At 36.6% G+C, this 14,176-nt stretch overlaps 1 protein-coding gene across 6 annotated transcripts in view; it reads right to left on the reverse strand.

Moving 5' to 3' along the window:
* The window catches only part of PPA2 (pyrophosphatase (inorganic) 2), a 112,072-nt gene that overhangs the window by 70,923 nt on the left and 26,973 nt on the right, over nucleotides 1-14,176 (reverse strand). For 3 of the 6 annotated variants that reach the window (XM_011943252.1, XM_011943255.1, XM_011943256.1), the window contains exon 6: nucleotides 5,843-5,929. The exons of the other annotated variants lie outside the window; for them this stretch is intronic. In XM_011943252.1, the coding sequence (XP_011798642.1) occupies nucleotides 5,843-5,929 (87 nt within the window). The remainder of the gene's footprint in view (nucleotides 1-5,842; nucleotides 5,930-14,176) is intronic. 6 annotated transcript variants of the gene reach the window in all.

The following is a 14,176-nucleotide window of genomic DNA, read 5'->3' on the forward strand; positions in this document are numbered from 1 at the left end:
TTGAATTTAATCAAACATATCTTAATAAAGCAAATCTCAAAAATTAGAATTTTGTCATTTTAAATAATAAAAGTTGAAATCATATGGCTATAACCTGCAAATTGTAAAGAATATAAATAGGATGGATATAAATATGTGGATCAATTCTCACAAATACTAGCAGTAGAGGCAGAAGGGGATAGGACAAGCTTGTCCAACCCGCGTGCCTTATGGGCAGCATGCAGACCAGGATGGCTTTCAGTGTGGCCCAACACAGATTCATAAACTTTCATAAAATATTATGAGATTTTATTTATTCATTTTTTAGATCATCAGTTATTGTTAGTGTTAGTATATTTTATGTGTGGCCCAAGACAATTATTTTTCCAATGTGGCCCAGGGAAGCCAAAAGATTGGACACCCCTGGTATAGAGACTAGGAACACAGGCTCCAGGACAAGATACCTGGAATTCAATCCCAATTCTGCCAACTTACTAGCAATGTAAGTTTGGGAAAATTACTTAACTTCTTTGGAATATAATTTTATATTAAATTTGAAAATAAAAATACCTGTTTCACAAGGTAGCAGTTTTAAGAATAAAATGAGATAATTCATATAGAGCACCTCAAATAATGGTTTACAGACTAGTACTTTACTATAAGCATCAGTATTAAGGTTTGGGTTCCTAAAGGAAATCATTCATTTTTCCCTTACCATTCTCAGTAAACAAAAATGCTACGAGAAATTTTTTTTGAAAAGTATGTGCCTCATGAAGTATATATATCCTAAAGGATCAAAGACAAGGAAGTAGATTTTCTAAGGGACACTTTATATGTTATTTCCTACAGTGATCTAATTCTATAAAAGGGCATGTAACCATTGTTTATAGCATTCTTAAAAAAACACCAAACCTCTGATTTCTTAACCTGCTTTTCTATTTCTTAATAGAAAAAGAGGTTTCATCTTTCTTAGTCTGCAAATTACAGGTAAACTACTAAGCTGCTTCCACTACAAAATTAGACTCCCACTTGAAAAACTACAGAAAGATGTCTCTGGAGATGGAAAATGGGAGATGTGCAGACTTATATGGGCTCCTCTGAACTGATACTGGCACCAACTCACAGAAGCCACTGTGTGATTAGCTCAGCTGCTCTTTTTGCATGCCTCCAGGGGTTAATAGCTAAAGCTACATCTGTGGAGGAAATATAATGACAACACTATCCACAGGAAAAGACATTATAAACAAAGAATTTCCCTCTACAGTTGAGGTCTCCATTGTCTGAAATACTGTCTGTTCCTTTCCCAGTCCCCGCCCTCCGGCATGCTTCTTACCAGCTGCAATCACAAAGTATTTCTGATACATGTCCTCAAGTTTGGACTCTGGCTGCTTAAATTCTAGATTCTCAAGTCCAAAGGGAACATACGACAAGAGATTATAAAGATATGGACGATATTTGCAGCTCTGAATACACATCAAAACTAAAGTACTCCATAGAAAAATTTTACAACTGCATATGTGATTGCTAACTTATACAGGCTGGATCATATTTAGAGAAGGGCATTTAGCTGTGGTAGTATGCCATTCTATTTATTTATTATTATTTTTTTGAGACTCAGTCTTACCATGTGGCCCAGGCTGGTCCTGAACTCTTGGGTTCAGGAGATCCTCTTAGCTTGCCTCCCAAAGTGCTGGGATTACCAGCATAAGCCACTGAGCCCAGACTGCTCCATTCTAACAGGGGCATTAACAGAGATATCTAGTGAAAAGTAACCAGAGGAGAAAATAATCTAGAAACTCTGTCAGATAAAGAACAACTAGAATAAAAAGCCTGGAGAACAGAAGGCTTCAGGAAGGTATGGTATATTGGACCAAAAGACATGTAAGATCCTTTATAAAATAAAAATGTTCAATTTTGAAGTTATCACATTATTGTCAGTTTAAAGTCAGCTATACTGGTTAACACACTAGATACACTAGATGACAGGGTCTCAACCAAAGCCAATTTTGCCCTGTAGGGGATATCTGGCAATATCCATTTTGGGTTGTCACAACTGGGGAGGAGGTATTACTAGCATCTCCTAGGAAATGGCAAGGGATGCTTCAGAGGACAGTCCTCTCTCATAAAGAATTATCCATCTGTAATATCAATAGTGTCAAAGTTGAGAAATCCTATAGATGACTCTGGCAGCAGGGTATCAGAATTCCTGGAAATCACATATAGCTTTTAAAAACCACATTCTAGGCTGGGCGTGGTGGCTCACGCCTGTAATCCCAGCATTTTGGGAGGTTGAGGCAGGTGGATCACGAGGTCAGGAGTTCGAGACCACTCTGGCTACTATGGTGAAATCCCTTCTCTACTAACAATACAAAAAATTGGCTGGGCATGGTGGCAGGCACCTACAGTCCCAGCTACTTGGGAGGCTAAGGCGGGAGAATGGCATGAACCCGGGAGGTGGAGCTTGCAGTGAGCCGAGATCATGCCACTGCACTCCAGCCTGGGCGACAGAGTGAGACTTCTGTCTCAAAAAAAAAAAAAAAAAGCACATTCTAAATTGTTTTATCTATTTTTATTCACAAAATTTACTTTAAAATTTCAAACAATATAAGAACAGATAAGACATGTATGGGTTATAAAGCAAGCAAGAAAGCATGCCCAGCAGATTACCAAGTTGCCTCAGAATGAGACACACCCTTTGACTTCACATGCAACAGAAAGGCACAATTTTATTTCAAACAAAGCACTGTTTTGCTGTAACACCGTTAAAAACTAGAAAGGAAAACTCAGTCAAACCAAAAACTAGATGCTTAGGAATAAATGGTAGAATTCTTACAAAACCACCACACTTCAGTTCAATCCAAATCAATTCAACAAATCTATGCTCAAAGTATAACATTTAGTTTTCTTAGACACTGAATGTGCAATACAAAAATCCCTCAAGGGACTTACAACATTAAAGTTTTCTATATCTGTGGTTCTAAGTCTGTTACCAACTTCCAGGACTTTGCTTCTTTCCCTCTGCCTATTAACAATGTGGTGTTAAAAGAGACTTCCTACCACTATGTTTCTTACAGCTGATTCAACCACTCATCTCATAGCCAGGCATGAAAGAAAGGAGCATACCACTAACAAAGAACTATTCTTTAGATGGTAATCATATATTTATTTCATATTCAGTAAATATTATTTCAGGTCTTATTAACTAAAGCAATAAACTGCTCTGGCTATAAGATGCAAGGATGATACGCATATTCATGAAGTGTTCCATATTCTTCACCCAGATGCAAGAAATTCAGAGAACACTTGAGAGATACTATACAAGATGAATACTACCAAGGCATATAGTCATCAAAGTCTATCCTAAATATACATGCATGCAACATCAGAGCACCCAGATTCATAAAACAACTACCACTAAACCTAAGAAAACTGAGCAATACAATAGTGGGAGGCTTCAACACTCCACTGTTGTTCTTGTGTCCTTTAAAAGCACATTCAAAAGATAACACAATTCATCATGATCAAGTAGGGTTTATTCCAGGAATTCAAGGATGGTTGAACATATACAAACCAATAAATGGTATTCACCACATAAAGAAAACTAAGAATAAAAACCATATGATCATCTCAATAGATACAGAAAAAGCATGTGATAAAATCCAACATTCCATCATGATAAAAACCTTCAACAAACTAGGCACTGAAAGAACATACCTCAAAATAATAAGAGCTGTCTATGACAAACCCATAACCAACATCATACCAAATGTGAAAAAGTTGAAAGCATCTCCCCTAAGAACCAGAATAAGACAAGGATGTTCAGTCTCACCACTCCCATTCAACACAGTACTGGAAGTCCTAGTCAGACCAATCAGCCAAGAGAAGGAAATAGAAGGCATCTAAACTGAAAAAGAGGAAGTCAAATTATCTCTGTTCACTAATGGCATGATAAGTGTATATAGGAAACCCTAAAGCCTTCTCCAAAAGACTCCTAGACTCGATAAACAACTTCAATAAAGTTTAAGGATACAAAATCTCCATATAAAAATTAATAGTATTTCTACACACCAATTAACATTCAAGCTGAGAACCAAATAAAAAAGTCTCATTTGCAACAGCCACACACACACGCATACACACACACACATTACCCAGGAATACATTTAATCAAGTGAGTAAAAGATCTCTGCAAGAACTACAAAACACTGATGAAAGAAATCATAGATGACACAATCAGAGAGAAAAACATCCCATGCTCATGGATTGGAAGAATCAATATTGTTAAAATGCCAATATTGCTCAAAGCAATCTGGAGATTCAATGTAATTCCTAGCAAATTACCAATGTCATTTCTTCACAGCATTAGGAAAAAACAATCCTAATGTTTATATGGAACCAAATAAAAGCCAGAACAGTCAAAGCAATCCTAAGCAAAAAGAACAAATCTGGAGGTATCACATTACTCAGCAACAAATTATACCACATACCTGTAGTACTGGTATAAAAAAAACATGGTACTGGTACAAAAATAAACACATAGATCAATGGAACAAAACAGAGAACAAATAAATGAAGTCACATACCTATAACCAACTGATCTTCAACAAATAACAACAACAAAAAAAATAATAATGGGGAAAGGAGACTCTATTCAATAAATGGTACTGGGAAAACTGGCTAGCCATAGGCTGAAGAATGAAACTGGACCCCTACCTCTCATCACATATAAAAATTAACTCAAGATGGATTAAAAACCTAAATGTTAAGATCTGAAACTATAAAAATTCCCAAAGAAAATCTAGGAAAAACTCTCTGGATATTGCCTAGGCAAAAAATTTATGATGAAGACCCCAAAAGCAAATGCAATGAAAACAAAAACAGATAAATGGGACTTAAACTAAAAAGCTTCTGCATAGCAAAAGAAATAATCAACAAAGTAAACAGCCTACGGAATGGGAGAAAATATCCGCAAATTATGCCTCCAACAAAGGACTAAGACAAACAACTCAAAAAGAAAAAATAAAAAATAAAAAGTGGGCAAAGGCCATGAACCGACATTTCTAAAAAAAAGAAATATAAGTGGCCAAGAAACACATGAAAAATGCTCTACATCACTAATCATCAGATAAATACAAATTTAAACCACATTGAGATTTTTTACATGCTGGTTTCTGAGCTCTACACGATTAAAGATAAGATGTTATTCTAGGAGTGAGAAAAAATGGGGAAGCGTTGAATGTCTGCAGAGAACAAGAAATAGTAACAATAAATGTAGTAGAAAATAGAAGAAAGAACTAACCAAAGACATATAGAAGGATTGATGGGTAGCATCAATTTCTGAAATTGTGGATTTTGTTTTTACTCAGTAGGATGTGGCAACCTGGAAGCAGGCACACAGAAAAAGAAAAAGTATCAGATGATTTTCATGAGAATTGAAGTTTCTATCTAAATAATAGGCAAGGAAGGTGAAGACAGGACTTGGCAAATTTTTCCATAAAGGGTCAGATGGTAGATATAAAATAATAAAATAATAATAAAAGGCTTTGTAGACCATATAATCTCTACTACAACACCTCAACTCTGCTGTTGCAGTATAAAAGCAGTCATAGACAGTATGTACATGAATGGGCATACCTCTGTTACTTATAAAAACAGGTGTTAGGCTGGCTTTGACTTGTTACAGGGCTATAATTTACCAACCCCTGGTTTAAGACAAGAAAGTGAAGATAAAAAGAGGGACTGATAACACAGAAATCAACAGGCTTGAACTCTGAAGAGCTGAAGAACTAGAGGCTAAAATGAAATTTTATGGCATGAATAAACCAAAACTCATGTTAGAATTAATACAGTCTATAAAACAAACCTTTGAGCCTATTTCACAAACATCAATAGGATCATTATCTCCAAAGCAGTTCGTGCTCTTATCTTTTTCACGGGGATCTTCCCAAGTCTAAAATTTAAAAAAAAAAAAAAAAAAAAAAGCAGAAATGTAACTTAATACTATAATGTACTTTAATCTTTCCACATAATCACAAAGTTTTATAGATAAAAATAATCCGAAGAAAACATTATCAGAAATTACATAGGCACAAGGCCAACAGGCCAGTATGTCCCTAAGGATCATAATAATAAAAACAGATGTATACTATTTCCTCCCTCTGTCTCTCAATTGTCAGTATAATTGCATCTGCGAATGGGTGGTATATCCAGACATACTCATCTTCCAAGTTCAGTCAGGGAATAAATTCACATGCACTTTCAGAGTTTCAATGGATGTTCCCACTGTCTGTGCCCTTGTTTCTGTGTTTCCACTGACTGCCTCAACTGTGGCTTCCGTCATTCACTGCTTCCTTTGATGTGGTAACAGCACAGGGATCTAAATTATTAAAAGGAACCCAGTTTTCCCTTTATAAACGAAAGGACAAAACACTACTAAAGAAAATAAAAATCTATTTTGTCTCATTCACTCCATTAAAAAATCCTCTACCTGTCAAATCTCAAGGACCTTGATAAAAACAAGAAAAGACATCAATTCTTTAGTTTACTGGCAAGATTATACCCCATTCGTTACAAAATAAATACATGGGAAATTTTATAAATGAAGACCATAATAGAAATTTGCTAGTAAGATTAAAGATCCTTTAGGCACTACCTCTCCCAAAAAGCCTCACAATTGCCTGATTCTAAATGGAACTGTAGAAGTTCCCTAAAATTATTTGCTTTAAATTCAAATTAAAAGGGATACAGAGACTGTCATCCCAAGATTCAGATTATCATTATTATCTAAGATTTCAGGTTATCTAAGTTTATTTCCTTTAATTTTATATAAATAATTACAAATAAACTTATTTACAGCTAAGCATTAGAGAAATTCCAATATTTTCCTTCTAGTACTAATAGTAGTTTATTCAGAAATAACCTGGTCTTACTTTATCTTTAAAAAAAAATTAATAAATGAAGTCCAACAACATTTCACTGCCCCCAATACTAATACTACCAAGAAAATGTAAGAATAACCACAATTGTTAATCTTACATACTGGCCATAGGTGACAAACACTTTCTAGCTAATATATACACACACAACATATACAAATATACATACATACTGCATGAATAATGTACCATAATGAATTCCACTTTATAGATAAGTATATTGAAACACAGTTTAAACTTGCACAAACTCATGGTTTCTAAATGGTAAAGATTGTATTGGAACTCATGCTACTAATCATTATTTTTTATGTGCAAATTATAATAACAATTGAATGGCATTTATTTCAAATATAACCCCATCTACTTCACAGTTCTCTTCTTTTAAATACTTTCTCTTACTCTGAGAATCTCCTAAGTAACTTTCCTATAGAGGTTCTGTTCTTCCCCAGTCTTCCCTTTATTGCTTCTTTTTTTCTATTAACAGGCATTCACTCATACAGTAAAATACTTACGGAGTACCTATTTCGGGCCAGTAACAGAGATGTATAGGGAACAGTCAATAACATGGAGAGTGTCATGTTAACAAATGGTATGGCATTTGTGACAAACACTGTAAAGGTAATCTTAATGTTCTGGGGAAACCAAGATGGGACACCCAGGTATAATCAGAATCAAACAACCTACTGCAGAATCAGAAAATATCTGAGAGGTTCCTCCTTGCTAATGCAGAAATCCTACCTCATAATTTTCCTTATCCCTACTCCCACTTCTAAGAGAACAAATGTGACAAGCTAGAAGTCCCGTTGGCTTAAAGGAAAACATCTAGATTCTACCACAAACTATCTTGACTAAACCATCTAGATCTGTTTCTTCAGCTATTAAGAATGGCTTAAATAAGAGGACCTTTTGTTTTGTTTTGTTTTTCTTTTTTTTTCAGACAGAGTCACGCTCTTCTCTCCTAGGCTGAAGTGCAGTGGCACGATCTTGGCTCACTGCAACCTCCGCCTTCCGGGTTCAAGGGATTCTCCTGCCTCAGCCTCCCAAGTAGCTGGGACTATAGGCGCCCACCACCACGCCCGGCTAATTTTTCTGTATTTTTAGTAGAGACTGGGTTTCACCATGTTAGCCAGGGTAGTCTCAATCTCCTGACCTCGTGATCCACACGCCTCAGCCTCCCAAAGTGCTGGGATTACAGGTGTGAGCCACTGCGCCGGCCAATAAGAGGATCTTTAGACACATCCTAACCCTAAAATGCTAAGATTGTTAGTGCTCATTCACAATCTGCATGAATGCTACCAGTGAATAGGAAGCCCACATACTTACGACCTACTTAGGACAATTTTGATGGGCATTAATTTTTTTTAAAGTCCTTCCTCACACAGAGACAAACACTGTCTTGACATTAACTTGGTTGTAGTGGATATTTCTGTTGGTTGGTTGGTCCTCAGAACTCTAATTTTAACATTAGCTAGCAGTATAGTTACATTCGTTGAGGAATTAAGTACCCAAGTAGAAAATTATTAAACTCTACAATATTGTTGTGTTTAGGGCCAATTCTTCATGATTTTACTTATCAGCAAAAATACCAGACTGGTTCTCTTTATTTCCAACCTTTAATACTCTGCATCTACAGGCCTCACTTTTTACTACAAAAAGAGATATACACTAAATCACCTCTAATTTAACTTGAAAATACAGTATAATTTCAACAGGAAAGGAAATCTTGACAAATTTAAGCTTTGGGTATGCCCTCTTGTGGAGTCTTATGTGTACAACTATTAACGGACAGACAACTAGAAAAGAACAAACGCTGAAGAAGAAATATCAAGAAGCAGAAGTTCAAAATCTTAATATTGATTTCACAAAAATGACAAAAGATTAGCTTCCAGACTTTAGAAATAATTTTGACAACTAAATAAGAAAAAGGGCAACTCAACTAAAATGGGCTGAAGATATGAACAGATAATTAAAAGAAGGGGAAACATGAATGACTTTTAAATTTATTAAAAGATACCTATTCTGATCAGAGAAATGCTAAAATCACAATAAGATACTATTTCAAAAACCTAAAAATCTTATAATCTAAAATATTAGTAAGGATGTAGGTTATCTGGAACACTATATACTGCTGGCAGGAGTATAAATTGTCACAACTTTTTTGTTTGTTTGTTTTGAGACGGAGTCTCGCTCTGTCGTCCAGGCTGGAGTGCAGTGGCACAATCTCGGCTCACTGCAAGCTCCGCCTCCCGGGTTCATGCCATTCTCCTGCCTCAGCCTCCCGAGTAGCTGGGACTACAGGCGCCGGCCACCACGCCCAGCTAATTTTTTGTGTTTTTAGTAGAGACGGGGTTTCACCGTGTTAGCCAGGATGGTCTCGATCTCCTGACTTCGTGAGCCGCCCGCCTCGGCCTCCCAAAGTGCTGGGATTATAAGCGTGAGCCACCGCGCCCGGCCCCCTTTTTTTTTTTTTTTTGAGATGGAGTCTCGCCTTGTCACCCAGGCTGGTGTGCAGTGGCTCGATCTCAGCTCACTGCAAGCTCCGACTCCAGGGTTCAGGCCATTCTCCTGCTTCAGCCTCCCGAGTAGCTGGGACCACAGGCACCTGTCACCAGGCCCGTCTAATTTTTTGTATTTTTAGTAGAGATGGGGTTTCACCATGTTAGCCAGGATGGTCTCTATCTCCTGACCTCGTGATCCGCCCACCTCGGCCTCCCAAAGTGCTGAGATTACAGGTGTGGGCCACCACACCCGGCCTGTCACAACTTCTTTTATAAACAATCTGGAAATATTTAGTAAAGTAAAATAGTTACACAACTCATAATTTGACTAACAGGTATATAACTATATATACTATCTATACAGACAAACTTTAGCATGGACCCAAGAAAGACATAACAGAAAGCTACACACAACCTATCAACAGGAAAACAGTATTATAGAAAAGATGTTTATAAAGCTATAAAAATGAATACATCAGAATACACATATTATTGTTACACCCTAAAACAAATCCATCTCATTTTCATGCAGGTGTTTGTGATTATTACCTTACGATCTACAAATGGCAAATACATTTGTAGTCACCACGCTCTGGTCCTTAGGTCTCTTAAAAAATCCCTGAATCATACAAACCCACATATACAGGTGGTTCTTAAGAATATTTTCCTGATTAACCAGCATTCCTATCACAAGAAGAAAGACCTCTGATTTTCCCACTACCTTCGCCTTTTTTTTTTTTTTTAAGAGAGGGTTTCACTCTGCCACCCAGGCTGAAGAGCAGTAGTCTGACCATAGCTCACTGCAACCTTAAACTCCTGGCCTCAACTGATCCTCCCATCTTGGCCTCCCAAAGAACTGAAATTACAGGGATAAGCCATTATCTATGCTTTCCCAGCTTCAATTTGGAGCAAAAGCCTCTACCAGTGTTTTTACTACTAGCAGCTAACATCTGTAGCAAAAGTGTCATCATCATTGAGTCAATATTATTAAGAACTCACTATGGGGCCAAACACCTCTGATCAACTTATTCAATACTCACAATATCCTTGTGGGGTAGGTAGTATGATCATCCACATAAACAAACAGGCCTAGAGAGATTTAGTCATTTGTCTCAGGTTATAAAGCTAGTAAGTGGTACTATATATTTGATTGGGGAGGTCAATGAACCAAATTTATAATTAAGCACAAAATAAACATATCAATACTACATTAAGGCTGAAGAAATTTTGAATTTAAACTGAATCTAGTCTTTTAATATTTTCCAGACAGGTATTCTAAATATTCACTCAATGAGATGTAACACTGAAATAACCCATTATATGTGGGCAATATGAATAAAATGGTAGGAAGACAAAGATGAATTTTTGCCCAGGCAAGCTCAAAGTTTGAGGAAGGCATTATTAGGAGTGTGGGAGATGCTATTCAGGTTAACAGTCTAGACAGCTGAAGGTCTGAATAACGATGGCATACTGATGAATCACAAGCTAAGTGGATAGACTACTACTTAAACAGTATTCTGCTGCTTAAATGTTCTTCCAATCACACAGTTGGCTTCGTAACTGCTCTGAACAAGTTTCTTGCTGCTACAAGACAAATCACAGAACAGCAAAAGTACCCACAAAAGCCTATGAAACAAATGTGACACACATACATGATGCATTCATTTATTCATTTCATAGTTATTGATCACCTACTCCATGGCAGGCATAAAACAGACAGAATCCCTGCCCTCATGAAGTCTGCATTCTAGCTGGGAGAAATTAACAATAAACATAATAAATAAATTATATAGCAGGTTACAAATTGGTAGTTGCTATGGAAAAGGGGAAAAAAAGTATGAGACGGGGAATGGGAGTAGGGTTAAAAGTTTTAAAGGATGGTTGGCAGATACTATAAAGAAGATGACTTAAGGGCAATTTAAGGAAGCCATGTGCATACCTGGAAAGGAGTGTTCCAGGGAGCGGACACAGTGAAGGTCAGGGCCTGAGACAGGAGTGTGCTTCAAGCACCAGGGTGCCAGTGTGGAAGTGAAGCAGAAGGCAGAAGGAGTGTTGAAGATGAGATTTAAAAGGTAAATGGGACCGGGGCTGGCTTTCATTTTAACAGGGTCACAACTGAACACTGACAATCAAGAAAAAAACAAAAAGTAGGTAGAGCTACCCCTTCCCATAAGCAACTGGCATGATTTCAGCATTCTTAAAAACATCATTCAATTTAGTTTCTTTGATAAATAACTAACTTATATGCAATTTATGGTGTATTCTTTCCCTGAAGACTTCACACACACACACACACACACACACACACACACACACACACACTCTCTCTCTCTCTCTCTCTCTCTCTCTCTGTCTCTCTCTCTCCAAGATCAGTCAGGTTTAAAAAAATAGTACAGATCTCTGGTTGAAAATGACAGAGAGAATGCAAGTCTATTTCCTCTTTTACTTCCATCCTAGACACATTGACTTCCTTTTTGATACTCACATATGCTAGGCCTATTTCCACCTCAGGACCTTTATACTTGCTGTTTCTTGTTGGCCTGTTCCTCCTCTACATGTCCACACTACTTGTTCCCTCACTTCCTTTAGGTCTTTCCTCAAATAACACCTTCTCACTGAGATTGCCTCCCTTTCTAAATTGCAACAATCCTAACATTCCCTAGCCCCATTCCCTGCTTAACTTTTGACACACTTACCACCACCTGAGATTTTACTTGGGGTTTATTTTGTTTATTGTCTGTTAAAGCTCCAGAAAAATATATGTCACTTTTCATCACTGTTTTACCTGCAGTACTTACAAGAACACCTTGCAAATACACAGGCCTTTAATAAATATGTATTGAATGAATGAACAGTTTGGTGAAGGCCTGGTGTGGACACAATGAAGTAAGTTAGAAACACTGAAGAAGACTTTGTAGTGGATGGAAGTGAGAAAGGAGGAATGCTGCAAAATGAGGATAGAGAAGTAAGCAGAAGCCAGATCACGCAGGGTTGAGTAGCAATGTTAAGAATTTTGTATTTTATCTTTTAAGCAACAGGAGACCATTAAAGCATTCTTGTACAAGAAAAGCATCTGCAAATTTGTGTTTTAAAAAATATTAATTTGGATGTTGGATGGAGTATGAAACTTAGGTAGGCAATGGTGAATGCAGGGTGAAAAATGAATTAAGGGACTACCACAGTCTAATTCTGTTTTATTAATAGAAGAACTATCACACCTGCCAGATTAATACCACTGCATAACATCTTGAAATCCAAACACATCCAGAGAAGCACAGAAGTTTGGCAAGACTTTAAACAGAAAACTAGAGAAGCTTCTTTTGCATTTACCTCCATTCCTCCCCTTCTCTCCTTCCTGTCAACAGGTTTTTTTTTTTATTTTTTTCATAACTTTAAATTAGTAGATGAATTAGTAGTGCCTATTATACCACATCATAACCAGCAGTTTAGTTGTTGATTGCCCCAATCAGACTATAAATAACTTTAGGGAAAGAATCATACGATAATAAAAGTACCAGTCTTAATTATAATAATTGATTACTACATGTTACACACTATTCGAATGCAGTAACTCATTTAATCTCAACACAAAGAAGTAGATATTTTATGTTCTCCATTTTACAGATGAAGAAAATAAGGAAAAGTATCTTTCCCAAGGTCACATCACTAGAAAGTGACAATCTCACTCCCAAACCCACATTTTCCAGTCACTTATTATGAGGCCTTGATGTTACATCTATATCTCATCTGTCTTTTATATTCCCAATACCTAATATCCTGCCTGGCACATAAACGCTTAATAAATGTTTAAAGAAATAAATGCACGCACTTTAGTTTATTCTCTAGCTCCTCTACTTACTTCTCTGTTTCTGTTGGTCTCTAATTCACTGGCTTCTTCAGCATTCCCCTCATCCACACATTTAGTACAGGCTGCATCCCCTAAGCTTTATAGAACTTTTGCAACCTTTTGCTGTTGGATCAAACAGCATATCTATTGAGGTACCTGGAGAGTTAGGAAACCTGCTTTCATGGTTTCCACAGGCATTCTCATTCTTAGCACATCACTTTAGAAGTGCCCATTTTAACCAAGAATGTATCCATGTGGGTGGTCTAACTGAATCAGAGACAGCCTGACTCTTTAGAAAACAATTTTTTAAAAATTTTCCTGTGAATGTTTATTCTACACAAGCAGTTGCTTCTTCATGTTGGATAAAACAAGACCTCTCTTCTCTGATATTTCCCCAATACCATCTTGAAATTTCATTCAAAATATTAAAATAAATAAAAATATAAAAATTAAATTTCCAGACAGATGGTCTATGGTTTTTGTAAACATAAAGGCAGATGGTTCTCTGTGTCCCCAAAACCTAGAATTTTGATTCAGCATATTCTGAGTTTTACTCACTAAATAATCTGGAAGAGTTACCTCCTTCCGGGAATGAGGAAATATGAGAGAAAACCAAAAGAGGTAAAGAAAGGAAGAAAAGCAAATTGTTGTTTTTCTCCAACAGGAATGCTACCTTATCATTATTTAGCTCATTTTCTCTGCTTTCTACTTAAAAATTATTAACTCATAACAGTAAATAATGTAAGTTTGTGCAATTCAATTTACAACGAGTTCCAGGAAAAAAGTTAATAATTTAACACATTCATCTGTTAAAGTTTAAAATATAAAATTCATGCTATCATATACAAATGTATATAAAAGCATAACTTGTCATGTTCAAAGGAATGACCGTAGATAAAGCCTCGCTTAAAAGTTTT

Source organism: Colobus angolensis, unplaced genomic scaffold (genome assembly GCF_000951035.1).
Source record: "Colobus angolensis palliatus isolate OR3802 unplaced genomic scaffold, Cang.pa_1.0 Scaffold217, whole genome shotgun sequence".
Lineage (NCBI taxonomy): Eukaryota > Metazoa > Chordata > Mammalia > Primates > Cercopithecidae > Colobus > Colobus angolensis.